The following is a 27,844-nucleotide window of genomic DNA, read 5'->3' on the forward strand; positions in this document are numbered from 1 at the left end:
TTTTTTTTTTTTTTTTTTTTTTTTGAGATGGAGTCTCACTCTGTTGCCCAGGCTGGCGTGCAGTGGCGTGATCTCAGCTCATTGCAACCTCTGCCTCCAGAGTTCAAGTGATTTTCTTGCTTCAGTCTCTTAAGTAGCTGGGACTAGAGGCATGCAACACCATGCCCAGCTAATTGTTATATCTTTAGTAGACATGGGGTTTCACCATTTTGGCCAGGCTGGTCTTGAACTCTTGACCTCAAGTGATCTGCCCTCCTCGGCCTCCCAAAGTGCTGGGATTACAGGCGTGAATCACTAGACCCAGCCTCTTGTCATTCACTTATTAATGAACATTGATTGAGCATCTTCTATGTACCTGGGCCTGAGCCTGACACTGGGGACACAATAGCCAAGTGAGATGTAGGCCCAGCAGTCACGGAACTGCCAATCCAGTTCAGAAGGAAAATAGCAAAAACCAGACAAAAAGCAACCTAATAGTAATAACAGTCACAGCTGCCTGTACCAAGTGCTTACTAAATGCCAGCCACCTATACTTGACAGAAAAAGAGATACCCATATGTATACACAATATATAATAGATAGAAATACATATAACTGATATATATATATGGTGTACATATATATATCAACCCATCATATATAGTCTGTGTATATATATCCACCCATTTAATTCTCACAGTAAGCCCATGAGGTAGGTATTACTATTATTACCATTTTACAGATGAGGAAACTGAAGCTCAAGTAGCTAATTTGCTCAAAGGTACACAGGCAGGAATTTCTACCCAACCATGTGCTCACTGAACTATGTAAGTACAAGGGTCATGGTTTTCACAAATTAAAACAGGGCCATCCAGTGGGAAACCAGCCCGGGCAATGGCAAAACCCCTTCTCTACAAAAAATACAGAATTCAGCCCGGTGTGGCGGCACGCATGTATAGTACCAGCTACTTGGGAGGCTGGAGTGGGAGGATTGCCTGAGCTTGGGAAGTTGAGACTGCAGCGAGCCAAGATTTCACCACTGCACTCCCGCCTGGGCAGCAGAGTGAGACCCTGTCTCAAAAACAAAAACAAAACAGAGCAATAAAACCATATTAGGACCACACAAACTTGTCTCGGTGTACAGGTAAGTCTGCCCTGAGGATGTGACATTTCACTTAGACCCCAAGGATGTGAAGTAACAAATCAGGCAAAGAGCAGGGGCAAGAGCCTCTGAGGTGGAAGAAATGAAGAGAAAGGGCATTATGAATTTGCATTAAGCTTTCTAAGTGAGTGGGATTGGTGTAGCGGTCACTGGCCATGGTGCTAACAGCAAATTCTCTGCTACCCCCTCTACTCCCAGGCACTCCTGGCCAGGGCACTTTACGACAACTGCCCTGACTGCTCCGACGAGCTGGCTTTCAGCAGAGGGGACATCCTGACCATTCTGGAGCAACAGGTGCCAGAAAGTGAGGGCTGGTGGAAGTGTTTGCTCCATGGGAGGCAAGGCCTGGCCCCTGCCAACCGCCTCCAAATCCTCACGGAGGTCGCTGCGGACAGGCTACGCCCCCCATTCCTGAGAGGCCTGGAAGAAGCTCCTGCCAGCTCAGAGGAGACCTATCAGGTGCCCACTCTACCCCACCCTTCCACTCCAGGCCCTGTTTATGAGCAGATGAGGAGTTGGGTGGAGGGGTCCCAGCCCCCCGCTGCCCAAGTCTACGAATTCCCTGACCCTCCCACCAGCGCCAGAATCATCTGTGAAAAGACTCTCAGCTTTCCAAAACAGGTATGCACATTTCCAACTACTAGACGTGGGTTGAGGGTTGTGGAAACACCCAGGGTCCTAACTACCCCTTGAGTCATGGGTGTCCTTCAGATCAAATGCACAAAATGGGAGCCCAGATTGCTGGAGCCACCATGCCTGGCCCAAAGCACCCATTTTTAAAAAACAGAGGAGAAAGAGCATTCATTAAATGTGGAATGGGTCAGGCTCTGTGGCTCACTCCTGTAATCCCAGCACTTTGGGAGGCCAAGGCAGGAGGATTGCTTGAGCCCAGGAGTTTGAGACTACCCGGGGAACATAGTGAGAATTCATCTCTGATAATAATAAGTAAATAATTAGGCAGGCATGGTGGCAGGCATCTATAGTCCCATCTACTCAGGAGGCTCTGGCAAGAGGAACCTCTGAGCCCAGGAGAGTGAAGCTGCAGAGAGCTATTACTATGGCGTCCCCCTGCACTCCAGCCTGGGTGACTTCCCTGTCTTTAGAAATAATAAAGCAAATGCAGAATGAAAACTTTTTTTTTAATAAGGAAAATAATTAAAGGAAAGAAGGAAGGCCGGGCGCGGTGGCTCAAGCCTGTAATCCCAGCACTTTGGGAGGCCGAGGCGGGTGGATCACAAGGTCAAGAGATCGAGACCATCCTGGTCAACATGGTGAAACCCCGTCTCTACTAAAAATACAAAAAATTAGCTGGGCATGGTGGCACGTGCCTGTAATCCCAGCTACTCAAGAGGGTGAGGCAGGAGAATTGCCTGAACCCAGGAGGCGGAGGTTGCGGTGAGCCGAGATTGCGCCATTGTACTCCAGTCTGGGTAACGAGAGCGAAACTCAGTCTCAAAAAAAAAAAAAAAAAAAAAAAGGAAAGAAGGAGAAAAATAATTCCCTGTTTCCCCCAAAGCCCTGGCCTTCGTGAGGTGCAGAGCAGATGTGCACAGGCCTGAGTCACTGCAGATACTTCCAGCCATCAGATGCTTTGCTTTCGGCTCCATGACACATCCCACCCAGCCACAGCTCTGGCAGAGATCTTGGCAAGGTCTGTGTGCAGGGAAAGGCCACTCTCTCTGAAGCATGTGTTGCTGTGGGGGCCATAGGAATGGGCCCCCCGGCATTCAGGCCTTCTCCATATCAACTTCCAAAGTTGTCTTCAAACAGGAAAAGGTTGATTCCTCAGAAGATTTTGAATACTTTGCACTTTCGAACTCCCTGGGCTACAAGACATAGAACCAGACAGTTGTTAAAAAGAACAGCTGCCATGCACAGACGCTCACTACAAACACCAGGAGAAAACTGGTGGAACGTTCTGAAGTAGTTAACGAGGTGGACCCTAACTCTCTTTTCTGGAACAACTGGCCCTAGTCTAGGCCTGGCATGCTCAGCTGCTGTCCGAGCAGCTGACTCAGAGCAGGGCTTTGGTGAGGTTTCTTCTAAGAACAAGTGACATTAGCTGAAGTTAGTTTGAATTTCTTCCAAAGCCATGAAAAGAAAAAAGAAAAAAATCAATAGCAATTCCTTCCTCTCCGTGAAAGAAAAACAGATGCAATGTTCTCTGTTAACCAGAGGACGCTTGAAGAGCAGTAACAATCAGTTAAGGATTTTCTGATCCACAGAAAAGGCTGGCATCTCCCCCCTGCTCATGCCACTCAATACAGTGCCAGGCTCCTGCAAGGTGCTCAGTAAATAACAGTTGCATGAACAAAACGGACCATACACAACATATGGTTTCAGAAACGTGGGGTCCACTGTCAACTGCCAAATTGACATCTGTGTGAAAGGAAAGATGAATTTACTATTGAAATTTAACTTTGAAAACTGATCAGGGCATTCGCAATGAGATCTATCCTTGATGTTAAGTGCATCAACAGTTTGAGCCCTTGCTTGTGCAGGCTGCGGCTAACAACAGAAACCACAAGGAAATTCAAGGGGGTCCCTTTAACCACTGACCAGGGTTCTTGAGGTGGCCACAGTAAAACACCAGGGGGGAGTTTCCTGTCCTGTTTCCCTTCCTTAAGCTCCCTCCATGTCTGCCCTACCTGTAAGTTACACGTTTGCTCCCTTCCTTCCCTATTTATTTCCTTTTTTTAATTTTTAACCCGGAGTCTCGCTCTGTCATGCAGGCTGGAGTGTAGGTACTGCAGCCTCTGCCTCCTGGGTTCAAGAGATTCTGATGCCTCAGCCTCCCAAGTAGCTGGGATTACAGGCTCCTGCCACCAGGCCTGGCTAATTTTTTTTTTTTTTTTTTTTTTTAATTTTTAGTAGAGACAGGGTTTTGCCATGTTACCCAAGCTGGTCTCAAACTCCTGATTTCAGGTGATCCACCCACCTCGGCCTCCCAAAGTGCTGGGATTACAGGTATGAGCCACCAAACTAGTGGCTCAGAGTTGCCTGGCCTATCAACAGCCGCTTCCATTTAAAATGTAGTTTCTGGGCAGTTTTAGCCTCAGGGCTAATGGCTAGATGACAGGGGCAGGGAGGAGATGCCTGTCTTTTCTGTGGATCAGAAAATCCTTAACTGATCGTTAACTGCTCTTCAAGTTCTTCTAGCTGTCCCAGAAGCCAAGTGAGATGGCATTCCTGGATTGTAAGTCACAGACCACATCTCTTGCTAAGAGACCCCAAGCACAAAGCAGGCAAGAAATTAAAAAATATTTTGTTTTTTGAGACAGTTTTGCTCTTGTTGCCCAGGCTAGAATGCAGTGGCATGATCTCGGCTTAATGCAACCTCTGCTTCCCGGCTTCAAGGGGTCCTCCTGCTTCAGCCTCCTGAGTAGCTGGGACTGTGGGCACACGCAACAGTTAGAACTGTTTACCCATGGCAACTTCACAGGCTTGGAACACAGTCTTTGCCCGTCATTTCATGGACTGTTTTTAAAATCTGTGTTGACAGTCTGTAAACTAAGAGTGGCCCGAAATTAACATTCGTTGACATGGAAATATGTCATTTTTCTTAAGCTGTCCTAAGAGAGGCATCTATGTGTCTGAATCAGACATCTCTATGGCTGGACGAGATCTCTGCATATCTTTAGATTAAAACAAATCTCCATTTTACAGATGAGGACATCAATTCCCAGGGAGGTGAAATTGCTCATGCAGAGTCACACAGCTGATGAGGCATGACTTCCATCACCCCCAAAACAGAGCCCTTATTCCTTGATCTTTCACCTGACTCTGTGGCTGACACCATTCTTTCCAATGAACACTTTATTGAAATCTCGCCTACAGATGCTAAGTAACAGCTCAGTAACTTATATCCAGACCAAGAAACAACAAAGCTAGCAGAACAGAAGCCCCCAGTGCCTTCTCTCTGTCACTTCCCCACCAGGGTAGCCACTATCTGGAGCTTTGTTTTACTTTTTATTCCAACTTCCTTAATATAATGTGCTGGCCTAATTTTAAAAAACCACACACATAAAGAACATATTTGATTTCAGTTTATATTCAGAAGGGCCTCTTTGGTATTTCAATAGAAAAGGGCCAGATCTCCTGGTGAAATTGCTCTTGGACCCACTAGTTTCTGAACTGGAGTTTCCTTCTGTTTCCCTAAACCTTTCGAAACCGCATTTCTCAAACATGTTCCTTAATGGATCACCACAGTGGACCTACGTTTTCCAAGAAGCACTGGGCATTTTTGAGCTGGCTTCCTTCCATCTGAAATGTCATACCCAGGAAAGTCCCTTTGCTCTGCGGAGGTGCTCTTATAGGCATAGCGGACCCCGTAGTCAGCCATCAGAATAAAAAGGGCCTGAAGTCATAGGGGAGGAATGGGCCTTGGGACAGCATTGGAAAAGGTCTGCGGTAGGAGAAAGCTTGGTGTGTTCAAATAAGTGAGAGCTGGGAGGGAGGAGATACAGACATGACAGCCAATGGTCAGAGACATTCATTCAAGGTCCCTGGGCATGGCTGGTACGTAGCCTGTCTGGGCCGGTGAGAAGCTTGGACTTCTGGCCTGACATAGTGGCTCATGCTTGTAATCTCTGCACGCTGGGAGGCCGAGGCAGACAGATCACGTGAGGTCAGGAGTTCAAAACCATCCTGGCCAACATGGTGAAATTCCATACTATTTGTACTAAAAATACAAAAAAGTAGCAGGACGTGGTGGCAGGCACCTGTAATCCCAGCTACTCAGGAGGCTGAGGCAGGAGAATCACTGTAACCTGGGAAGCAGATGTTGTAGTGAGCCAAGATGGCGCCATGACACTCCAGCCTGGGTGGCAGAGCAAGACTGTCTCAAAAAAAAAAAAAAAAAAAAAAAAAAACTTGGATTTCATTCCATTCAACATGTAATGGGAAACCACTGATGGGCTTGTCCACCTAGACCAATCAGCCTGAGACCATCAAGAACAAAATCCATTTATTAAACGTAGAGCAGAGGAACCACAGGGCAGCTCACAAGCAGGAAAAGGCAGCGTAATGATGAGATGGGGAGATGGGGAAAGGTGGGGTTTAGGCGGAATCTAAGCCAAGGTGTGCCTTGATAGGCTCTGTGCAAAACAGGGCAGCATGCAGGCTGGACGTGGCTGCCCTCTCCTTGGGAACCACGAAGCGGAGATAGAGGGGAGTGCTGGGCCCGGAAACCCCTGTCCGAAGGACCACATGAGGACCTGGGGATCGAGGCTGCTTCTCTGTCAATGACTCAGATCCCCCACGCAGGAGTGGGATGTTTCATTCTTACTGATAGCACTTTGGAGAGCTGTGTTTTGAGAGCCTAGGATTTTAGGGAACCGAGTTTCTCAGGAGCAAGAAAGCAGTCATTACCCAATGAAGGGGGCTATTTTGACATGTGACAGCTGCAGCGTGTCCTTGGAAGAAATGTTCATCCTGTTTGCATTGCAGCTGCTTTATCTGCGTCCTTGAGTCTAGCCAGATGAATGGCGGGGCGAATTTTTACACTGTGTGCTAATGTTTACCATCCAAGCTGTGCACATCCGTTCATCAAAAACCAACAGATAAACCTAGCATGTACCACATGCCATTCCCAGTGCTGCATCCTGGGGACACCGTGATGGATGGAGGGACCCTGACCCAGTCCTCAGAAACTGCCCCTCCACCTGCATTTCCCTCCCCCACCTCCCCACTCCACATGTTGAAACCCTAACCAGCCCCTGAGCCTGCTTGGAAAGTCCCCTACTCAGCGACAGCTCCTTGCGACCCCAGTGGGAAATACATTCTCCCTGTCCGAGACTCTAGAGCGTCACCCTGTCCTCTCTTCCAGGTCCCTTGTTGCTTCCCAGCCTGTGTCCTTGGTGTGCTCAGACCTCATTTCCCTCTTAGACATTAAGCCCCCGGCAGACAGCATCCTCTACTCTAGAAGAAATCACCCATTTCTCGGCCCCTCCTAGAGATGTTCTAGTCCAGGAGGTCTGAATGGGACTCTTGGCAGCTATATTCTTTTTCGTGTTTTTTGTTTCGAGACAGAGTCTCTCTCTGTCACCAGGCTAGAGTGCAGTGGCGGGATCTCAGCTCACTACAACCTCCGCCTCCTGAGTTCAAGCAATTCTCCTGCCTCAGCCTCCCGAGTAGCTGGGACTACAGGCGCATGCCACCACATCCAGCTTTTTTTTTTTTTTTTTTTTTTTTTTTTTTTTTTTTTTGTATTTTTAGTAGAGACGGGGTTTCACCATGTTGGCCAGGATGGTCTTGATCTCTTGACCTCGTGATCCACCCACCTCGTCCTCCCAAAGTGCTGGGATTACAGGTGTGAGCCACCGTGCCTGGCCAGCAGCTATATTCTTTTAAAGTTTTCTAGGTGACTCGGACCCCTGGCTGGGTTCAGAAGCTGCTCTGTGGCAACCAGTGTGGTACCCACCACTGAGCCGACAACATTGAGCTCTAAAGGATTAAGTTGAATCCGAAGTTCCTATGCACAGGCCCAGGCTCTGTGGCTGAGACCACGTTTCCCAAAATGGCTTGAGCAATAACTGGCCAAGCGCGCTCAATCAAATATAAATCAGATTCTCCATCCCACCCTTCGTAGGACAAAATGCAAGCTCCTTAACTGACTGCTCCCTGTTAACCTTTCCCACTCCCTCTCTCCCTCCTCCCCCTCACCCCTCTCCATCACTTTCACATAGCCAGGTCCTCTTCCACCTCCCACTGCTGCCAGCAAAAGCCACCAGCTGCAGTTCCTCTGCTCACCTCCTGTGTCCCTGTCTCAGCCCAGGTGGCGAGTCCTGAGGCAGCTCCCAGGCCCCAGTTTCCTCCCACACCTCATTAGTCCCCCCACCTTGCATCCTTACAGTCCCTCTGCCTGTCACGTGCACATCTGCAGCCTCAGCCTAGCTAGATGAATGCAGATGAATAACCCAGTATCAGAGTTACAGCCTCCTGGTCCCTAGAGAACATCAGAATCACCAGGCAAGCTTGTTAACAGTGCCAGTTCCCGGGCCGCCCGCAATACCCAGAGACTCCATCCAACCGAGTGGGCCCAGGAATCTGCATGTTAACCTGTCTCAGGTGAACTTCCCAGGTGAGGCAGACGTAGGACATCTGGGCCCCCCGTGAGGCAGGCTGCCTCCACCAGGAGCCTCCCACCTGCACCCTGCTATTCTCAGTTTTGAGAGTGGAAAGCCTGCATCGGGGTGCCGGGTGATGCCCTCAGCATGCTCACCTAGCTGTCTCTGCTTTTGGAGAGATGACTTTGAACCCAATTGTGATCAACAGAATGACATTTCCTTTCCCTCTGCTCTCTTCCTTTCTCTCCAAGGCCATCCTCACGCTTCCCAGACCTGCCCGAGCCTCGATGCCAACTCTGCCTTCCGAGGTGTATGATGTGCCTACCCAGCACCGGGGTCCCGGTGCCCTGAAGGTGAGCCTTGTTCAGGGACCCTGCACCACCCAGACCTCTGCGCCCAGAGTCTGGGGTTCTCGGCATCATGCCCACAATGCATTTCAGCATTGCCATGGGAGGCCAGGGGCTCAGTCCTCTCAGCCTCCAGAATACACATTGCCACTCAGAGGCCAACTTTACAAAATCCTTTTTACCCTTGGAGCCCAGGCCTGCTCTGGAAAACATTATGACTACTCGAGTTCTGAATATTTTGAAGTTTTTACTTTTCATTTAGAATAGATATTTTTTTCTTTTTCTCTTTGAGATGGAGTCTTGCTATGTTGACCAGGCTAGTCTCGAACTCCTGGCCTCAAGCCATCCTCCCATCTCAGCCTCCCAAAGTGCTGGGATTACAGGCGTAAGCCACCGCATCCAGCCATCATTTATAATAGATATTTAATATATGTGTGTATGTACATACACATATGCACACACTTTTTTTTTTGAGACAGAGTCTTGCTCTGTCACCAGGCTAGAGTGCAGTGGCCCAATCTGGGCTCACTGCAACCTCTGCCTTCTGGGTTCAAGTGATTCTTCTGCCTCAGCCTCCTGAGTAGCTGAGACCACATTCGTGTGCCACCACGCCCAGCTAATTTTATATTTTTTTAGTAGAGACGGGGTTTCACCATGTTGGCCAGGATGGTCTAGATCTTTTGACCTTGTGATCTGCCCGCCTTGGCTTCCCAAAGTGCTGAGATTACAGGCATGAGCCACCTTGCCCGGCCTACACACACATTTTTTAAAAAATAATATTTTGAAGGATGTGCACCACAGTCTCAACGTGGATTATCACTGATTATCTCAACACTGATTATCTCTGGGGGAAGAAATTTTAGTTGTTTCTTTTTTAACTTGCTTGTATGTAGGTGGAACATCAAATTTGCAAGACATGCTTCATGTGATCAAAAAATAGCTTCACTTCTTTCTTAGCCCAGAAGAAACCGCTCTGTGGTGCCGTTCTCCCTGCCCAGATCAGTAGCTCCTACCTTCCGTTGTATGCGAAAGCATCTGAGAGCGTTAGCCATCCTGGTGCCTGTGCCCCAAGCCCGGAGACTATTTAGTCAGGTCTAGGTGAGGCCCACACAGCAGGATGTTTAAAAGCTCTCAGGTGACTCTACTGTGCAAACCAGGCTTGAGAACCACAGTTCCAGCCTAAATAAAATTCCAAGCAGGCTCTGTGACTTCTTGGTCACTCACAGGTAACAAGTCACTTTAGGCCAGGTGTGGCAGCTCCTGTAATCAAAGCACTTTGGGAGGCCAAGGCAAGAGTATCACCTGAGGTCAGGAGTTTGAGACCAGCCTGGACAACATGGTGAAACCCCATCTCTACTAAAAATACAAAAACTAGCTGGGCATGGTGGTGCACGCCTGTAGTTCCAGCTACTAGGGAGGCTGAGGCAGGAGAATCACTTGAACCTGGGAAGTGGAGGTTACAATGAACCAAGATTGCACCACTGCACTCCAGCCTGGGTGACAGAACAAGACTCTGTCTGAAAAAAAATAAAAATTTAAAAAATTTTTAAATGTCACTTTAGCCTCCCCAGGCTCAGTTGAGGAATTTACTTGTCCAGGCAATAATCAAACTTTCCAGTTCATTTAAAGCCAAAGCTCCTGCTGCCCAGCTTGGCCTGCTCGCTCCAGGAATTGTATGGGTGGTCTCAGACTCCTGCAGGGCCGCAAGAGGCAGGCAGGGAGAGGGGTGTGAGGGAGAAAGGCCCCGGTTCTGTTGGTGGGTGCTGAAGTAGTGGCCAGTGGGGCAAGTGGATTCTTTCTCTTCCAGGCATTCCTGTAAGTGCCATGTCCTCTGACCCCACCTCCTTCCCCTCACCTCCTTGCTGAGCATCTTTATCTGGAAGTCCCTCCAGGTGGACAAATGCATCTCCTCTGGCTGGTGGCTCCTCTCTTAGCTCTAGGGCAGGCAGGTCATCTCCAGCCACGCCCTCCTGAGAGTCCCTGAGCCATTCCTCCCTGGCTCTTGCTCCAGCTCGTGTGATCCATGCCTGGTCCATGACAAACACACAGACCCCCTTTGCCATGAGAGACTCTAGGAGCACAGGCACTTTCCATGGGCACGAAAGTTATCAATAAAAACACACTTGTATGACTCACTTCACTCACATTGCTCTAATCCCAGCCCCACTAGATCCTGTCTTTATGTAAAAGTCTGACTTGTTGTTCACCATGATTTTTTCGCATTATGATTTTCTTAAATATTGCGTTTAAAATAGTATTTACCTTGGTGACTGAGTTTTTTGATGCCCTCTTAATGCTGTGCCCAAGTCCAGTGTTTGCGCTCCTCCGTGGGTCTTGGTCTGAGAACTGGCCATCACAGAACGCTGCCACTGTGTATTTTGTCCTCAGCCTCTCTCTTTTCACCTCTCCCAAGCAAGTCAGCCCCCATCCACTGTAATCCCAGAATCAGGGGACATAAGTCAAGTCACTGAATAATCCCATGAGAGCACTTGATGGTTTGCTTTTGGGGCGTGAAAGGCAACCCTTGCTGCACCCCACCCCATTTCCCAGCTGAGGAGAATCCTCAGGAGACTCACAGCCCAACTCTCTAAAGAAGCCCCTTCCAACGTCCAGCTGTTTCTCTCTTTCTTTGCAAAACCTGTTTTGGTGCTCTCTTGCCTTGCTTTGGAATTTGTCACCTGTTTTTTGTATCCTAATATGTATGTTTTTTTTTTTTTTTGAGGCGGAGTTTCGCTCTTGTTACCCAGGCTGGAGTGCAATGGCGCGATCTCGGCTCACCGCAACCTCCGCCTCCTGGGTTCAGGCAATTCTCCTGCCTCAGCCTCCTGAGTAGCTGGGATTACAGGCACGCACCACCATGCCCAGCTAATTTTTTTGTATTTTTAGTAGAGACGGGGTTTCACCATGTTGACCAGGATGGTCTCGATCTCTCGACCTCGTGATCCACCCGCCTCGGCCTCCCAAAGTGCTGGGATTACTGCGCCCGGCAATGTATGTTTCTAAATTACTGTACACATTACATATATATATATATATATATATATATATATATATATATATATATATATATATATATAAAGCCACTGAGGGAGTTTGAGCAGGGTAGTGACAATTAGATTTCTTTTTTTTTTTTTTTTTTTTTTTTTTTTTTTTTTTTTTTTTTTTTAGATAGAGTCTTGCTCCTTTGCCAGGCTGGAGTGCAGTGGCACAATCTCGGCTCACCATAACCTCCATCTCCTGGATTAAAGCGATTCCCCTGCCTCAGCATCCTGAGTAACTGGGATACAGGCACACGCCACCACACCCTGCTAATTTCTTGTATTTTTTTTAAGTAAAGATGGGGTTTCACCATGGCCCGGATGGTCTCAATCTCCTGACCTCGTGATCCACCCGCCTCGGCCTCCCAAAGTGCTGGGATTACAGGCGTGAGCCACCGCACCCGGCCTGACAATTAGATTTCTAAGAAGCACACTGCTAGTCGGGCGCGGTGGCTCACGCCTGTAATCCCAGCACTTTGGGAGGCCGAGGCGGATGGATCACGAGGTCAGGAGTTCGAGACCAGCCTGGCCAAGATGTTGAAACCCCGTCTCTACTAAAAATACAAAAATTAACTGGGCCCGGTGGCACGCACCTGTAATCCCAGCTACTCAGGAGGCTGAAGCAAGAGAATCGCTTGAACCTGGGAGGCAGAAGTTGCAGTGAGCCGAGATCGCGCCATTGCACTCCAGCCTGGGTGACAGAGTGAGAAAAAAAAAAAAGCAGCACAGCACAGTGCCTGGCACTTAGGACCTTGGTAAGACACACATTTGTCAAATGAGTAACTCACAGCCTGTTTTTATTGCTCTCATGATGTGAAGTGTCATCCGGCACATCACGAGAGCAATAAAATGTCTGGTCATCCTAGTAGGCATGCATTAAATATTTGCAGAATAATTATGACTGATAAACACAGGAAAATCTCTACTGAGAAAAACAGGAAAGAAAACAGACATGTTAGGTCTCAATCTCATTTATCCTCTGACTTAATTTTAAGGTGAACTCGGCTGGGTGCGGTGGTGTGGTGACTCACGCCAATAATCTCAGCACTTTGGGAGACCAAGAGGGGACAGATCACTTGAGGTCAGGAGTTCGAGACCAACCTAGCCAACATAGTGAAACCCCATTTTTACTAAAAATACAAAAAATTAGCTGGGTGTGGCAGTGCGTGCCTGTAATCCAGCTACTCGGGAGAATGAGGCAGGAGAATCGCTTGAACTGGGGAGGTGGAGGTTGCAGTGAGCCGAGATTGCACCACTGCACTCCAGCCTGGGTGACGGAGCAAGACTCTGTCTCAAACAAGAGGGAGGGGGATGAACTCAAAGAAGATAAACTACCCTTTTTAATTTAGGCAACTGCAGTTGATGCTCTGTTGTCCACCCCCCACCTTTGGTTGAGAAGTCTCTTTTTAAAGCATAAAGTCCATTGTTTAATGTATACCCTGTTACGGGAAAAACTTGGGACTGTAAGATCCCCTGTACGTCCCTAAACAAGGAAGGTGGGGGACCCCTCACCTAGATTTCCACCGTTAGTACCATGACCAAAAGCACCAAAACGTCTTCAGGAATTTGTGTCTTCCTTTGGAAAAAACACGCGTATCGGGAGAGTTTGTGATGTGTAGCCTTTAGGAAAGAAACATTCAAATTGTCTGCATTTGCGGTCTTTCCCAGGAGCCAGAGAAGCAGCAGTTATACGACATACCAGCCAGCCCCAAGAAGGCAGGACTCCATCCCCCCGCCGGCCAAGCAAGTGTAAGTGCAGAGAGGTGCTAAGGTGCGGTGTTACGAACAACAAAAATCCTCTCAGAAATGTTACTAGCTTGGGACCAGGTATGGTGGCTCAAGCCTGTAATCCCAGCACTTTGGGAGGCTGAGGCAAGTGGATCACCTGAGGTCAGGAGTTCAAGACCAGCCTGGCCAACATAGTGAAACCCCATCTCTATAAAAATACAAATATTGGCCAGGTGTGGTGGTGGGCACCTGTAATCTCAGCACTTTGAGAGGCTGAGGTGGGCAGATTACTTGAGGTCAGGAGTTCAAGACCAGCCTGGCCAAAATGGTGAAACTCTGTCTCTACTAAAATACAAACATTTTAAAAATATATTATTAGCTTGGTCAAGAATTAGAATGCAAATTCCTCATAACAGAGACCTATTGCGTTTGAGGTAAAACCTCTCATTGCACTTGTGTTCAGGAATAGGACTCATTATGTGGTTTGGGATAAGTCATTTAACATCTCTGTTTTTATGGGCTGGGAGTATTAAGTGAGGTAATCCTGCAAAGGACCTAGGACAGTGCCTGGCACAGAGCAAAAGTTATATAATGGCTTCTTATTATGCCAGACCTCAGGGATGCACTGTGATACAGTACACTTTTATCTGTACTGGTGAAACGACTTTATTTGAAATCTGTGTAATCCGTGTTTATAATAGGATTCTACCATGTGTCCCACAGACACACTTACACCCAAGGTCATCAGGGAATAACTTACAAGAAGGCTGGCATTTCAGCCGTGTTGGGGGATGCAGAGGAGTTTGGTGGATGGAAAAGACAGGGTTGCAAGGGCATTTAGAGCAGAGGAACCAGTTTGGGCAAAATGAAATACAGGGTCATGAGTCAGTGTTCTGAGTTCAGGGCAAAGTAAGCAGCTTGGGTGGCTGGACCCGTAAGCAGGTTGTGGCAGATGAGGTGGGTCAGCGTGGTGGAAGTGGAAAGAAATGATGCTCGAAAGAATTGGTGAAGGGCCTTGAGTGGTAACAGAAATGAAGACCCACTGAAGAAAGTTGAGTGGGGGAGTGATGATGAGATTTAAACGAGGCATTCACACCCTCTTTTGAAAGCTACTAACCCGGGCCACTGTGTGTGGTTCTTCCACAGGTACAGGGTGTTCCCCTGATATCAGCGACTACCTTAAGAAGTGGTGGCTACAGCACATTACCAAATCCTCAGAAGTCAGAATGGATTTATGACACTCCAGGAAAGACCAGCATCAGAAACACATCTCTCACCACCTTTGCGGAAGAATCAGGGCCCCACGCTGTCCCCAGTTCCAGCTCTATTTTCCACAGTCTTCTAAGTGGCAGAGACAGCTCCCTCACTCCACAACTGAACAACAGGGTGCCTATGCAGAAAAAACTCAGTGTTCCAGAAATTCCTTCTTACGGCTTTCTCACACCCAGAGACACATTTCCTTTGGATACAGATGTCAGCTACAAGGTTCCTTCAAGCTTTCTGATGCCCCGAGTGGAACAGCAGAACACCAAGCCCAACATTTATGACATCCCTAAAGCAATGTCCAGTGTGTCTCAGGCTGGGAAGGAACTGATGAAAATCAATGAGGTGACAGAGAATTCCACGGGCCGTAATTCCTCATGGTTCTCCAGGCAGACAACTTCCCTATCTCCTGAACCCAGCAGATTATCAGTTTCCAGTTCTGACAGCAGAGCTAGCGTTGTTTCTTCGTGCTCCACCACATCCACCGACTCCTCCTCCAGCTCTTCCTCGGAGGAGTCAGCAAAGGAGCTCTTCTTGGACCTGGACGTGGCCAAGGAGACAGCGATGGCTCTGCAACACAAGGTGGTCAGCTCCGTCGCTGGCCTGATGCTGTTTGTCAGTAGGAAGTGGAGATTCCGAGACTATCTGGAGGCCAACATTGAAGCAATCCACAGGGCCACTGATCACATAGAAGAATCTGTAAGAGAATTTCTGGATTTTGCCCGAGGAGTCCATGGGACTGCCTGTAACCTCACTGACAGTCACCTTCAGAACAGAATTCGGGACCAGATGCAGACAATCTCCAATTCCTACCACATCCTGCTTGAAACAAAGGAAAGCTTGGACAATCGCCATTGGCCTCTGGAAGTTCTTGTGACTGACAATGTCCAGAACAGCCCAGATGACCTTGAGAGGTTTGTCATGGTGGCACGAATGCTTCCAGAAGACATCAAGAGGTTTGCCTCCATTGTCATTGCCAATGGAAGGCTCCTTTTTAAGCAGAACTGTGAAAAGGATGAAACTGTTCAGTTGACCCCAAATGCAGAATTTAAGTGTAAAAAATGCATCCAACCTCCCCAAAGAGAAACTGAATCATACCAAAACAGTACTCCTTCCACTAAGCAAAGGGAAGATGAACATTCTCCTGAACTATTAAAGAAAAATAGAGCAAATATCTGTGGACAGGTGAGTTCAGAGTTCCAAGTGATCGAAAAAGAGACTTCAATTATTACCTGGATTAGTCGCCACGAAGATGCTGAGATTCTTTTGATAATATATAGGCTTTAGGGAGATGCTCGTTCCATTTTCTAGAAAATAAAATTTATGAAAGTAAAATTCTTGATGAAATTAACAAGTCAGAGAAAGATAGGTCAGCATAGGCAGATAGGTCAGTTTATTTGGATTTCTTCTGAAAACTTTTGGGGTTCAAGTTTACCATGATATTAGAATTAAAAAGGATTTTTAAAGTTTCCTAAAAATCTGTTCCTTGAGTAGATATTTAAAACCTCACCACCAAGTCTCCTTGCATTTTTGAAAGTTATAAACTGAGTCATTGTCAGTGTGTTTCTTAGCAACGGAAGAGGAAGTAGAAACATTTTTTCAAATTGCTCATGGTCTGATCAGCCTCCAGACTTTAGCTCCTCTTAGAAATACTTTCTGAGACTGGGTGTGGTGGCTCATGCCTGTAATTCCAACACTTTGGGAGGCCAACGCAGGAGGATCCCTTGAGGCAGGTGAGACCAGTCTGGGCAACATAGTGAGATCCCAGCTGTACAAAAAAATTTTTTTAATATCCAGGTATGGTTGCTCATGTACTTGGGAGGCTGAGTCGGGTGATCCTTTCAGACCACAAATTTGTGGTTACGGTGAGCTGTGGTGGTGCCACTGCACTCCAGCCTGGGTGACAGAGGGAGAGCTTGTCTCTAAAAAAAGAAAAGAAAAAAAAAAAAAAAAGAAAGAGGTGGGGCATGGTGGCTCACACCTGTAAACCGAGCACTTTGGGATGTTGAGTCAAGCAGATCAGTTGAGGTCAGGAGTTCGAGACCAGCCTGGCCAACATGGTGAAACCCCATCTCAACTAAAAATACAAAAATTAGCCGGGTGTGGTGGTGCACACCTATAATCCCAGCTACTCGGGAGGTTGAGACAGGAGATTGCTTGAATCTAGGAGGCAGAGGTTGCAGTGAGCCAAGACTGCACCACTGCACTCTAGCCTGGACAACAAAGCAAGACTTTGTCTCAAGAAAAAAAAAAAAAAAGACTTTTCTGGATGAGTTCAGACATTATAGAATGAGATGCCTTAGTTCAGGGATTACGAGCCTTAAGAGGCCCACCAGTCACTTGGGGGCTGTGTCAAGGAGATAATTTCCTGCTTTCAGCCCCAACCTTTGTGTTCTGCTGAAATGCCTGATGGTGTAGGAGGTTTAACATGTTCTAGAAATCTGGATGTTTAAAATTTGCATACACATATATATGTCATTATATCAGGCCATGTTGATAGGCAAAATTCGGCCTTTGGGCTGCCAAAGTCTTCTTTGGTTGAGAAAAGGAATCAGTAGGCAGAACCATCAACAGAAAATATGAGAAAGAATGCTCAAGTCTTAAAGTGAACTTAAATAATTACACAGTAGTGTAAAAAACCACTCACTTTGGTAATTTGAAGGGATTTTCTTTTTCAGACGTTGCCTAACTTAGAAGAGAAAGAGAAACCTATCTTGGAACAAAGGTTAAATGAAAGCAAAGACTTAGGAATCACGGTAAGCTATAGCACTCACTCTAAAACTTCTGGTTCATGCGCTTTATTGCTAGATATGTCTCGTCATGCTACAGATAGCTCAGCATGACAGCCGTGATCCACATGGGCGAAAGTTCATTTTTGTGATTCTTTGTCCTTTATTTTAGCCAGAGAATCCTGGAGACCAGTGAGTCTGACGAACGAACCCCAGGGAATGGAAAGTGAAGCATTAGCTGTTAGCGAAATGACCCTAGGTGCTCTGCAAGGCTGCTGTGGGTAGCACTGACAGGGTTGAACAGGACTGACTCATGTCCTCTTTGACATTCTGTTTCAATGTTTCTGATTACAGCAGCGAATCTTCATTTGGGGCCTGTATATCCCCACCACCTCTTTGACACTTGATGTTCTTCCTTTTCAAAAGAAAAAAAAAAAATCAAAGATGTTATCATTGTGCTTATTTTTATTGGTTTCCTTCTATTTGTGGTAAATGACAGTAGTTTTCCATTTACCATTTTTAAGAGTTTCCTTTAAATTAATGTAAGTTAAAAAAGAAATGGGTCCATTTAAAGCAAAGGAATGAAGCCAGTGGAAGTTAAGAGCAAGGTGGAAAGATTGTAAAGGTTGTAAAGGTTGTAAGGATTATCTCTGAATAACTGAAGCTTGGGAAACTTACCTAGGTTATAGGACAGATGCCGTAGAGGGTGGAAGGAAAGCAGAGATGGCCAATGATTACGATGAGGTCCTGCACCTTCTTGGAGGCAAACTAGGACAAGAACCCAGGCCTCTTGACGCTCAGCTCTTCAAACACTAGTCTTCGGGCCTGCCATATTGTTGACAGTCATGCTATTTTGTTCCACATTAAATATGCCTTAGACTAGTGGTACTCAAACTTGATTGTCTCACAATCACCTATGACATTTGTTAAAACTCACATGGCTGGCTGGGTGCGGTGGCTCGTGACTATAATCCCAGCACTTTGGAGGCTGAGGTGGGTGGATCACCTGAGGTTACGAGTTTGAGACCAGCCTGCCCAACATGGTGAAACCCGGTCTCTACTAAAAATACGAAAAATTCGCTCTGCGTGGTGGCGGGAGCCTGTAATCCCAGCTGCTCAGAAGGCTGAGACAGGAGAATTGCTTGAATCTTGAAAGCAGAGGTTTCAGTGAGCCAAGATCACACCATTGCACTCTAGCCTGGGTAACAAGAGCAAGACACGATCTCAAGAAAACAAACAAACAAACTCACGTGGCTGGGCCTCACTCTCAAGAGTTTTTGATCTAGTAGGTCTGGGGTGGAGCATAATAATGTGCATTTCTAGCAACTTTGCAGGTGATGTTGATGCTTCTGGTCAAAGGACCACACTTAGAAAACCGCTTTAGAGTGACAGCACTTTTCAGGGGCAGCCCGGGGCACTGTCGACCATTGGGTGGACAGTTCTCCATGGCGCGGGATGAGCTCTTCAGCATCCCAGAACCTGCCCACCCACTGCCCACAGAAGTCCCTAGTCCATGTGATAACCAAAACTATCTCCACACATTTCCAGCACCCCAAGTTAAGAATCATAGCACATGTTTAACCTACCTACAGTTAATATATTTTCACTTAAAATGCTCGTAATCTGATGTCTACTTCTACCTCATTATTTCTCGTTATTTCTAAGCTTTTTTTTTTTTTTTTTTTTTTGAGATGGAGTCTCACTCTGTCACCCAGGTGTGAGTGCAGTGTGGTGTGATCTCGGCTAATTGCAACCTCGGCCTCACAGGTTCAAGTGATTCTCCTGCCTCAGCCTCCCAAGCAGCTGAGACTACAGACGCATGCCATCACACCTGGCTAATTTTTGTATTTTTAGTAGAGACAGGGTTTCACCATGTTGGCAAGACGAGTCTCGAACTCCTGACCTCGAGTGACCCTCCCACCCCCGCCTCCCAAAGTACTGGGATTACAGTCACTGCACCCCCTACCTTTTTGTTTCTTCTTTGAGGCAGGGTTTTGCTGTGCTTCCCAGGCTGGAGGGCAGTGGCAAGATGTTGGTTCATTGCAGCTTCTACCTCCCAGGCTCAACTGATCCTCCCACCACAGGCTCCTGAGTAGCTGGGACTGCAGCTCATACCACCATACCTGGCTAATTTTTGTTTCGTTTTTGGTAGAGACAGAGCTTCACATGTTGCCAAAGCTAGTCGTGAACTCCTAGGGTTAAGCGATCCTCCTGCCTCGGCCTCCCAAAGTGCTGGGATTACAGGTGTGGGACACTGCACCTGACCTGCTTCATTCTTATACTCCCTGCTTCCAAAAAGTCCATCTGAACTGACATTTCAATCTTTCCTTCACTTCAATTACAAAGACAATCATCGTTTTCATTTTCCAAATATGCAGTTCTAATAATGAATGTGCTTCTTCAAAGTATACCTTCCTCTCCCTCATCTAATTCCCCTCCAGCCCCTGAAAACATACTCCCCTTCTGAAAAAATCAGTTCTATATCCTATCTGTCTGAATGCTTCCAGAGTGTGGATTTTGGGATAATAGGTAAATGCGAGCGTGTGAAATTTAATGGAAAGAAAGTGAGTTTCAAACGTAGAGCTCCAGATCTCTAATTTGCTAATGGAATGGCCCGAGGCAGCCTTTTCTCTACTCTAAGCTTCACCTTTCAATTGCTACCTGGAGTTGTGGCCACTAAGTTAGGTACTGAAATCTTTCGAGAGTATATAGGATTTGGGGCAATTTTGGTTTTATTTTCCAGAAAATAAAATTCATGAATGTAAAATTTTGATGAAACCTTATTAGAAAATGTTTTAATATTAAGGCAAAATATAAAAAATAATATTAAGGCAGATAGGCCAGGTTATTTGATTTCTTCTGGAAATTTTGAGGATTCTGGCCTACCTCTATATTGAAACCAGAGAGGATTTTTAAATGTCTTTGAATCTGTTCTTTGAGAAAATTTTAAATCTCACCAACAAGTTTTCCTGCATTGTTAAAGTTATAAATTTAGCTGGGCACGGTGGCTCACGCTAGTAATCCCAGCACTTTAGGAGGCTGAGGTGGGTGGATCATTGGAGGTCAGGAGTTCGAAACCAGCCTGGCCAACATGGTGAAACCCCATCTCTAGTTAAAATACAAAAATTAGCCAGGTGTGGTCATGGGTGCCTATAATCCCAGCTACTCAGGAGGCTCATACAGAAGAATTGGTTGAACCCAGGAGGCAGATGTTGCAGTAAGCTGAGATTGCACTACTGCACTCCAGCCTGGGAGAAAGAGCAAGACTGTCTCAAAAAAAAAAAAAAGTTATAAATACAGTCATTGCCAATGTGTTTCTTAAAATGGGTTTCTTATGGCTGGTTTATTGAGGTGATTGAATGAAATTATATATGAATGTATTATAATATGATATAAGATTATATATTTTATATGTTACAGTGCTCTGTAATGAAAACATCAACATTAATTTGTTAGATAACTGCTGCAGTATTGGGCTTCCCAAACAAAACCATGCTTTTTTTAAAAAAATAAAAATAAAAAGTCTTGGAAATCCAGCCAAAACAGGAAAGAGCAGACAGCCACAGCCCACTGATTAAATCTCTTATCTATTTTCTTCCCTCCCGTCTTTAGAGTCCTGGCCCTCTTATACCCCAGCCTTCGAGTCAACAGACTCCTGAGAAGAAACCCCACCTGTCTGAACACTGCCGGCTCTACTTTGGGGCGCTCTTCAAGGCCATCAGCGCATTTCTCAGCAGCCTCGGCAGGAGCCAGCCCCCGGATATCCTGATCACTCAGAGCAAGCTGGTCATCACGGTGGGACAGAAGCTGGTGGACACGCTGTGCAAGGAAACTCAGGAGAGAGACGTGCGCAATGAGATCCTCCGCGGCAGCGGTCACCTCTGCAGCCTGCTCAAGGATGTAGCGCTGGCCACAAAGAATGCGGTGCTCCAGTACCCTAGCCCTGCAGCGCTGGGGCACCTGCAGGCGGAGGCCGAGAAGCTGGAGCAACATGCGCGGCAGTTCAGAGGGACATTGGGATGAGGACATTCTACCTCCCTTCCTCCTCTGTAGCTTCACACCCACAACTGTGCAATTCTGTTCTATGGGAAAAGCCAGCCGGAGCATACACCGATGAGCTGAAATAGACCTGGTACCCAAAGCTGGTAGGACCAAGTAGCTAAGCAATCCCAGGGGACTGACTGACCCCACAGGGGGTCAGGGAAGAGAGTCAGGTATGAGGTAAAGACCTTGAGAGGTTTCGCACATGTGGGGTATGCAGTATTAGCTTGAAGTGACATTGTGGAAGTAATATTTTACATTGATTAAATGTGTGCATGATTTTGTTTGTTTTGAGATGGAATCTTGCTCTGTAACACAGGCTGGAGTGCAATGTCCTGATCTCAGCTCACTGCAACCTCCACCTTCTAGGTTGAAGCAATTCTCCTGTCTCAGCCTCCCAAGTAGCCGGGACTACAGGCGTGCGACCGCACACCCAGCTAATTTTTGTATTTTTTTTTAACGAAAAGTCTCACATATTTATTATTGAACCCAGCCAACCAATGTGTTCAAACTAGACTCAGAAAAAAATATATTCCCAATAAAACATGTCCAACTCTCCAGGTAGTGGTGATATTTTCAGCTTGATATGGTAACATGATTGTGACCCTCAGCCAGCATCAACCTGTGTGCCATCTCATGTGCGATTCCTATAGGCCCAGCTTGGTTCTTCCCCAATGTCTCCTTTTGGAGTTGTACCTGATTTATGACCAGTTTTCACCTGAGTCCACTGGGGAGTAGGGCGATTTTACTTTTGTTTCTTGGTCAGGAATCATTTAATCCTGAAAGTCTTGGTAAGAAGACACAGTGAGAAGTAGAGTCAAGCACACACCACTGTGGCAGAGAAAGGAAGAGCTAATTTTTGTATTTTTAATAGAGATTGGGTTTCACCATGTTGGCCAGGCTGGTCTGGAACTCCTGACCTCAGGTGATCCACCCGCCTCAGCCTCCCGGAGTGCTGGGATTCCAGGTGTGAGTCACCATGCCCGATGTGTGTGTGTTTTAAATTCACTCATTTAACACTTATTTATTAGATGCCTGCTGCATGCCAAGTTCCAGGTGCTAGAGACATAGCAGTGTATCAGAGGCCTTGCCCTCTTGGAACTTACAATCTAGTGGGGGTCAGACAGTAAAGTGCTGAAGAAACACATACATAGTATAGCAGGTACCAGGAAAAAAGTCAGTAGGGAAAGCACAAGAGAACTTATTTTCAAATGGTTAATTTTTGTTGCATCCATTAGAAAATATAGTAAGTTTTTTTGTTGTTGTTTTGAATTGAATTAATTCTGTGAGATTGGTACAAATTATATATGTGTCTTGTACCCATAAATATATTTTTTTGCTATGTTACTTTAACCTAAAGATACATATGTTTACAACATAACGTGATCTGTTGGGTTCTCTATTAATTTATTTCATATAGTACAGATTCTGTGTTGATAAATTCTACTGCTGAGTTTGAAAAATTTTATATTTGTCTCAAATCTGTTACAATTTATATTGGTTGGTGCAAAAGTAATTTTGGTTTTGGCCATGGAAAGTAATGACCAAAACCGCAATTGCTTTTGCACCACCCTAATACTATTAAATATAATCATGACTTTAAAAGTCATTTGCAGTATTTTTTTTTTTTTTGGAAAATTCTTTGGTCTGTGCCACCCAAGTGAAGCCCTCAGTGTTTCCTTTTGTCATTCCAGTGCTTGTCCCCGAAGTCTACAGGGAGATGCAGCAGAGGCAAGTTCTTAGGCACCAGATTGCACTAGAAAACAAAACCATCACCCGTGGTGGTGCAGACAGGAAGGCGTGGCGTGGACACAGACACAGAAATGGCACGGAGCTCCCCTCAGCTCAAACCACCTCCTCTTCCTCTCCCTGTAGCCAAGTCCTCAGCTCCTGTGGCCACAGTTATATCATCACTTCATTTTAAGTGAAGGTCTGGGTCCCCTAGACACATAAACACCTCTGCAGCCTGGAAGAGTATCTCCGGCTGTAAGTCACCTGAAATGATGCCAAGTCCAGCTCCTATCTGCTACTGTTACTTTGGTAGGCACTTTTAAAATGTTGACGGCTGGAGGTTGGTGATTTTTATTGAGATCGTCTCAGGGTCCTCAAAAGAAGGATCCCACCTTTGTGAGGCTTAGTTCTCTACGATTGGATCGAGAGGCCCTACAGGGGGCCTGTTCTTTGAACAGCCATGATCTGCATCAGTTAGGACTCCTCTTTTTTTTTTCTTTTGAGACAGAGTCTTGCTCTGTCTCCAGGCTGGCGTGTAGTGGCATGTTCTTGGCTCACTTCAACCTCCACCTCCCAGGTTCAAGTGATTCTCCTGCCTCAACCTCCCAAGTAGCTGGGACTATGGGCATGCACCACCATACCCAGCTAATTTTTGTATTTTCAGCAGAGACGGGGTTTCACCATGTTGGCCAGGATGGTCTGGATCTCGACCTCATGATCCTCCTGCCTCGGCCTCCCAAAATGCTGGGATTACAGGCACAAACCATTGCGCCTGGGCAGGACACCTCTTACCAAGGATAGAAAATTATGTCCAATCTATCTTAAGCAATAAAGGAAATTCAGTAGCTTATATATCTTAAAAATCATCCAGGGGCAGACTGGCTACAAGGCTGGCTGGTTTCAGGGGCTCCAACAATGTCATCCAGGACCGGTTTCCTGGTTCCACTTTCTCTGGGTTAACTCCCATGATTGTGAGGTGGTTTTCCCAGGTTATACTCTTCTTGATTCATGGACAGAAGAGAAGAAAAGGCCTTCATTCAGCTTGGATTGGCTTAGATCAGGTGCCTGCTCCTGAAAGCTCCATGATAAGCAAGGCATGGAATGCCCACGTTAAGTTAGATCTGGAATTCCCACCCACCCCACACACATTCTCCCATATGTCCTGAGAGGTAATGGGATTGCTCTTTCAAGGACTGTGATGGGCCTGAGGTTTCATCCTTGAAATTAACAAGTTAGCCTGTCACCGTTTCATGGATGCTGACAGAAGACATGAGATTCTGGAATCAGAGACAATGTCAGAGGTCCCAAGACCACTGCCAGGCAATGAGTCACTAGGAAAACTCACAGGACTCAGAACAGAGTCATACTCACCGCTGTGACTTATTACAGTGAACAGATGCAAAGTGAAATCAGCAAGGGGAAGAGGTACCTGGGGTGAAATCTAGGGGAGACCAGGCACAAGCTTCCAAGAGTTTTCTCCCAGTGAAGTCACGCAGGACACGCTTAATTCACCCCAGCAACAATTGTGACATGTGTGATATGTTGTCAACCAGGAAAGCTCATGAGAGCCTCAGCAGCCAGGTTTTACTGGGGGCTGATCAGGTAGGAAGCCTCTTCTTGGCACCTACCAACTTTCCAGGCTCCCAGAAGGAAAGCAGGTGTTCAGCATGAATCACAGTTTGTACAAACAGTTTAGGCCCAACGAGCCATTCTTATGAATTCTGGCAATGGTGGGAACCCTCCCAAAATCCAAGTTCCCATGCACCAACCGAAGGCCAACCTTGTAGACAGGACTTCATGAGGATATTCGTCAGGCCTGCAGTGTTCATTCCTCTGTGCATGGGGACAAAGGACAATTTTTCATGGCATTGCAAGCAACTTTGCCTCACCTTCACATCATTTCCCATGTCCCCCAAGTCCCAGGGGGTGACGCAGTGGTGGGCTCAGGTGGATGCTGCACACATGGGTTTGTGTCAAAGCCAAGTAACCCTATCATAGAAATCCCCAATCTTTTATTAAATAGGCTCTAAGCAAATTTGACCAGGCTTTGCCTTAGAGGGAGACGTCATCTCTCTATTACATATGTAATATGTGTTACAGACATGCAATACAGATGCTAGATACGTAATACAGATGTTATATATGTGACATATATCTCACCTATATATTAGACATGCACACACACACACACACACACACACACACACACATACACACACTTTATATGTATATAAACAGGATGTCACTCCATCACCCAGACTGGAATACAGTGGTGCAAACATAACTCACCGTAGCCTCAAACTCCTGGGCTCAAGAATTCTCTTGCCTCAGCCTGCAAAACTGCTGTGATTACAGGTGTGAGCCATTGTGCCTAGCTCTCAATTTTAATATCTCACGTACCAAACAAACCTGCCCTCTGCTCTGGAGGGAGACATTATCTCTATCTTCCAAGGCTGCTGGAAGATGGTTAAACAACATCCTTTAAAAGATGGTTAACAACAAAATGCCATTGGTGCCTCTGCTCTGAAATGTGCAGAAAGGCAAGAGACCTGTGGAGATCCCCTAACAAAAGGGGTGTCCTGACAGGATCCCCTAACAAAAGCCAGGAATATTGTTGGAAGAAGGAGGAATTAGGCCAGACTTGGTGGCTCATGCCTGAAATTCCAGCACTTCGAGAGGCTGAGGCAGGGCAGGAGGGTCGCTTGAGCACAGGAGTTTGAGGGCAGCCTGGGAAATAAAGCAAGATGCTGCCTCTGCAAAAAATACCAAAAGATGAGCTGGGCCTGATAGTACACACCTGTAGTCTCAGCTACTTGGGAGGCTACAGTGAGAGGATCACTTGAGCTCAGGAATTCGAGGCTGCAGTGAGCCGTGATCACACCACTGCACTCCAGTCTGGGTGACAGAGTATGACTTCATCGAAAAAAAAAAACAGAAAATAAAAAAGGGGAGGGATTATTATGAGGAGGCAAACATAAATTTTTACTGCAGTGGATAAAATCATGTTTACACATATTAGTAACAGTGGCACATATTTATTACATGATCATTACATTGCTATTAAAGCATTTCTAATGTTTCTAACACATTCTTTAGCTTAGTCCTTCATAACTGAGTGTTTCATAGTGTTCTCATAGGTAACAAAAGGCCTTTTTTTTGCAGGTGAATCCAAATTGAAGACCTTTGTCAACAAAGTACAAAACCACTGCATGTAAAATAATGAAAAATGCTGCTGTTAGCTAAATGTGTTTCCTTCCTTTTTTTTTTTTTTTTTAAACAGAGTGATTCCAGGGTGAATTTCCACTGATTAATAGGATGATTACTTCTGAAAAAAAAATTCAAATAAAATTAAATACAATTTTTTAGCTTTTGGTAGCTTTTTGCTAAGTATTTTTGCTTAATGCCCAGAATTCTCTACGGTTTCCTCTCAAGGAAGGAAGAGGAAATGGTGGGTGGTGTGGTGGTAGCAACTTGACCTCAACTAAGTCAAATTTTATCAGAAGGCTGGAAGTGGTGAAGAGCCCATGTTGGAGATCCTCCAGTTAGATCGACAAGTGGTGGGAAGGTGTGTTTGCGGTTTGGTGGCAACTATGTTTTTTATAAACATTTAAAAAAATATTTATGTTGGCCGGGCGCGGTGGCTCACGCCTGTAATCCCAGCACTTTGGGAGGCCGAGGCGGGTGGATCACAAGGTCAAGAGATCGAGACCATCCTGGTCAACATGGTGAAACCCCGTCTCTACTAAAAACACAAAAAATTAGCTGGGCATGGTGGTACATGCCTGTAATCCCAGCTACTCAGGAGGCTGAGGCAGGAGAATTGCCTGAACCCAGGAGGCGGAGGTTGCGGTGAGCCGAGATCGCGCCATTGCACTCCAGCCTGGGTAACAAGAGCGAAACTCCGTCTCAAAAAAAAAAAAAAAAAAAGTTCATGTTTTCCCTGTGCGTGCAACCCAGCTCCGGAAAGTTGCCTATTTGTATGTGCACTTATAAGGAGACGAATCAAAGCTACTCGCAAATGCCATTTTCCTTTAATTCGCTCATTTCTCAAATAGTCCTACCTCCCGTTTGTCCAGGCCTTTGCTGATTGCTAGAGATGCTGCAGGAAACAGAACAAAGGCTCTGGAGCATGATGCTTTCTTTCCAGTCAAGGGAGATTTAAAAAAAACAGGCAGGAGGTGGGAGAGGCACTCTTCTGGAATGCCAAGTAGAAGGCGGTGCCCGAAACACTGTAAGATAAATAATATTTTGATGCAATTATTTTGAAGAAATAAAAATCAATGCAAAAATTTCATGGTGAACAAGATGTCAAAATTTATATTTATAACTTGATATTAGCGTGATAAATGCAAAGAGGAACATAAAGCAAGATGGGGCTAATGTGATGGCAGAGCAGAGCTATTTTGGAGGGAGGTCAGGGAAGATGGCACCAGGGCGGGGTCCCAGGAACAGAGGGCGGGATCACCTAAGGGAGCCAGCTGGGAACACGTAAAGAGAAAGTGTGTCCCTGGAGAAGGATCAGCAAGTCATGTGCACAGAGGTAGGAGAGGAGGGTGGCCAGGGTGGCTGGAACCTAGTAAGGAAACGAACAGTGGCCAATATTAGCTGGGAAGGGTGGCCAGGGGCCAGTGCATGCAAAGCTTTGTATATTGCCAGAATTATTTTGAATATTTCTTCCCTAAAACTGCAAACTGAAAGTAATTTTTGTCTTGAAATATCTTAAGACTTGCCTCAGTTTTCTACTTTGTTTTAACCTTCT

The 27,844-nt window shown here is 46.2% G+C and overlaps 1 protein-coding gene across 4 annotated transcripts in view; it reads left to right on the plus strand.

The window, feature by feature from the left end:
• Positions 1 to 24,224, plus strand: part of CASS4 (Cas scaffold protein family member 4) — a 47,513-nt gene extending 23,289 nt beyond the window's left edge. For 3 of the 4 annotated variants that reach the window (XM_074406688.1, XM_074406689.1, XM_039479594.2), the window contains 6 exons: positions 1,340 to 1,762; positions 8,460 to 8,561; positions 13,262 to 13,342; positions 14,468 to 15,769; positions 17,263 to 17,340; positions 20,926 to 24,224. In XM_074406688.1, coding sequence (XP_074262789.1) covers positions 1,340 to 1,762; positions 8,460 to 8,561; positions 13,262 to 13,342; positions 14,468 to 15,769; positions 17,263 to 17,340; positions 20,926 to 21,336 — 2,397 coding nt within the window. In that variant the 3' untranslated portion in view covers positions 21,337 to 24,224. The remainder of the gene's footprint in view (positions 1 to 1,339; positions 1,763 to 8,459; positions 8,562 to 13,261; positions 13,343 to 14,467; positions 15,770 to 17,262; positions 17,341 to 20,925) is intronic. The other variant, XM_074406690.1, reaches the window with a different exon arrangement.
• The last annotated feature ends 3,620 nt before the right edge of the window (positions 24,225 to 27,844 follow it).

Source organism: Saimiri boliviensis, chromosome 9, assembly GCF_048565385.1.
Source record: "Saimiri boliviensis isolate mSaiBol1 chromosome 9, mSaiBol1.pri, whole genome shotgun sequence".
NCBI classification, from domain to species: domain Eukaryota; kingdom Metazoa; phylum Chordata; class Mammalia; order Primates; family Cebidae; genus Saimiri; species Saimiri boliviensis.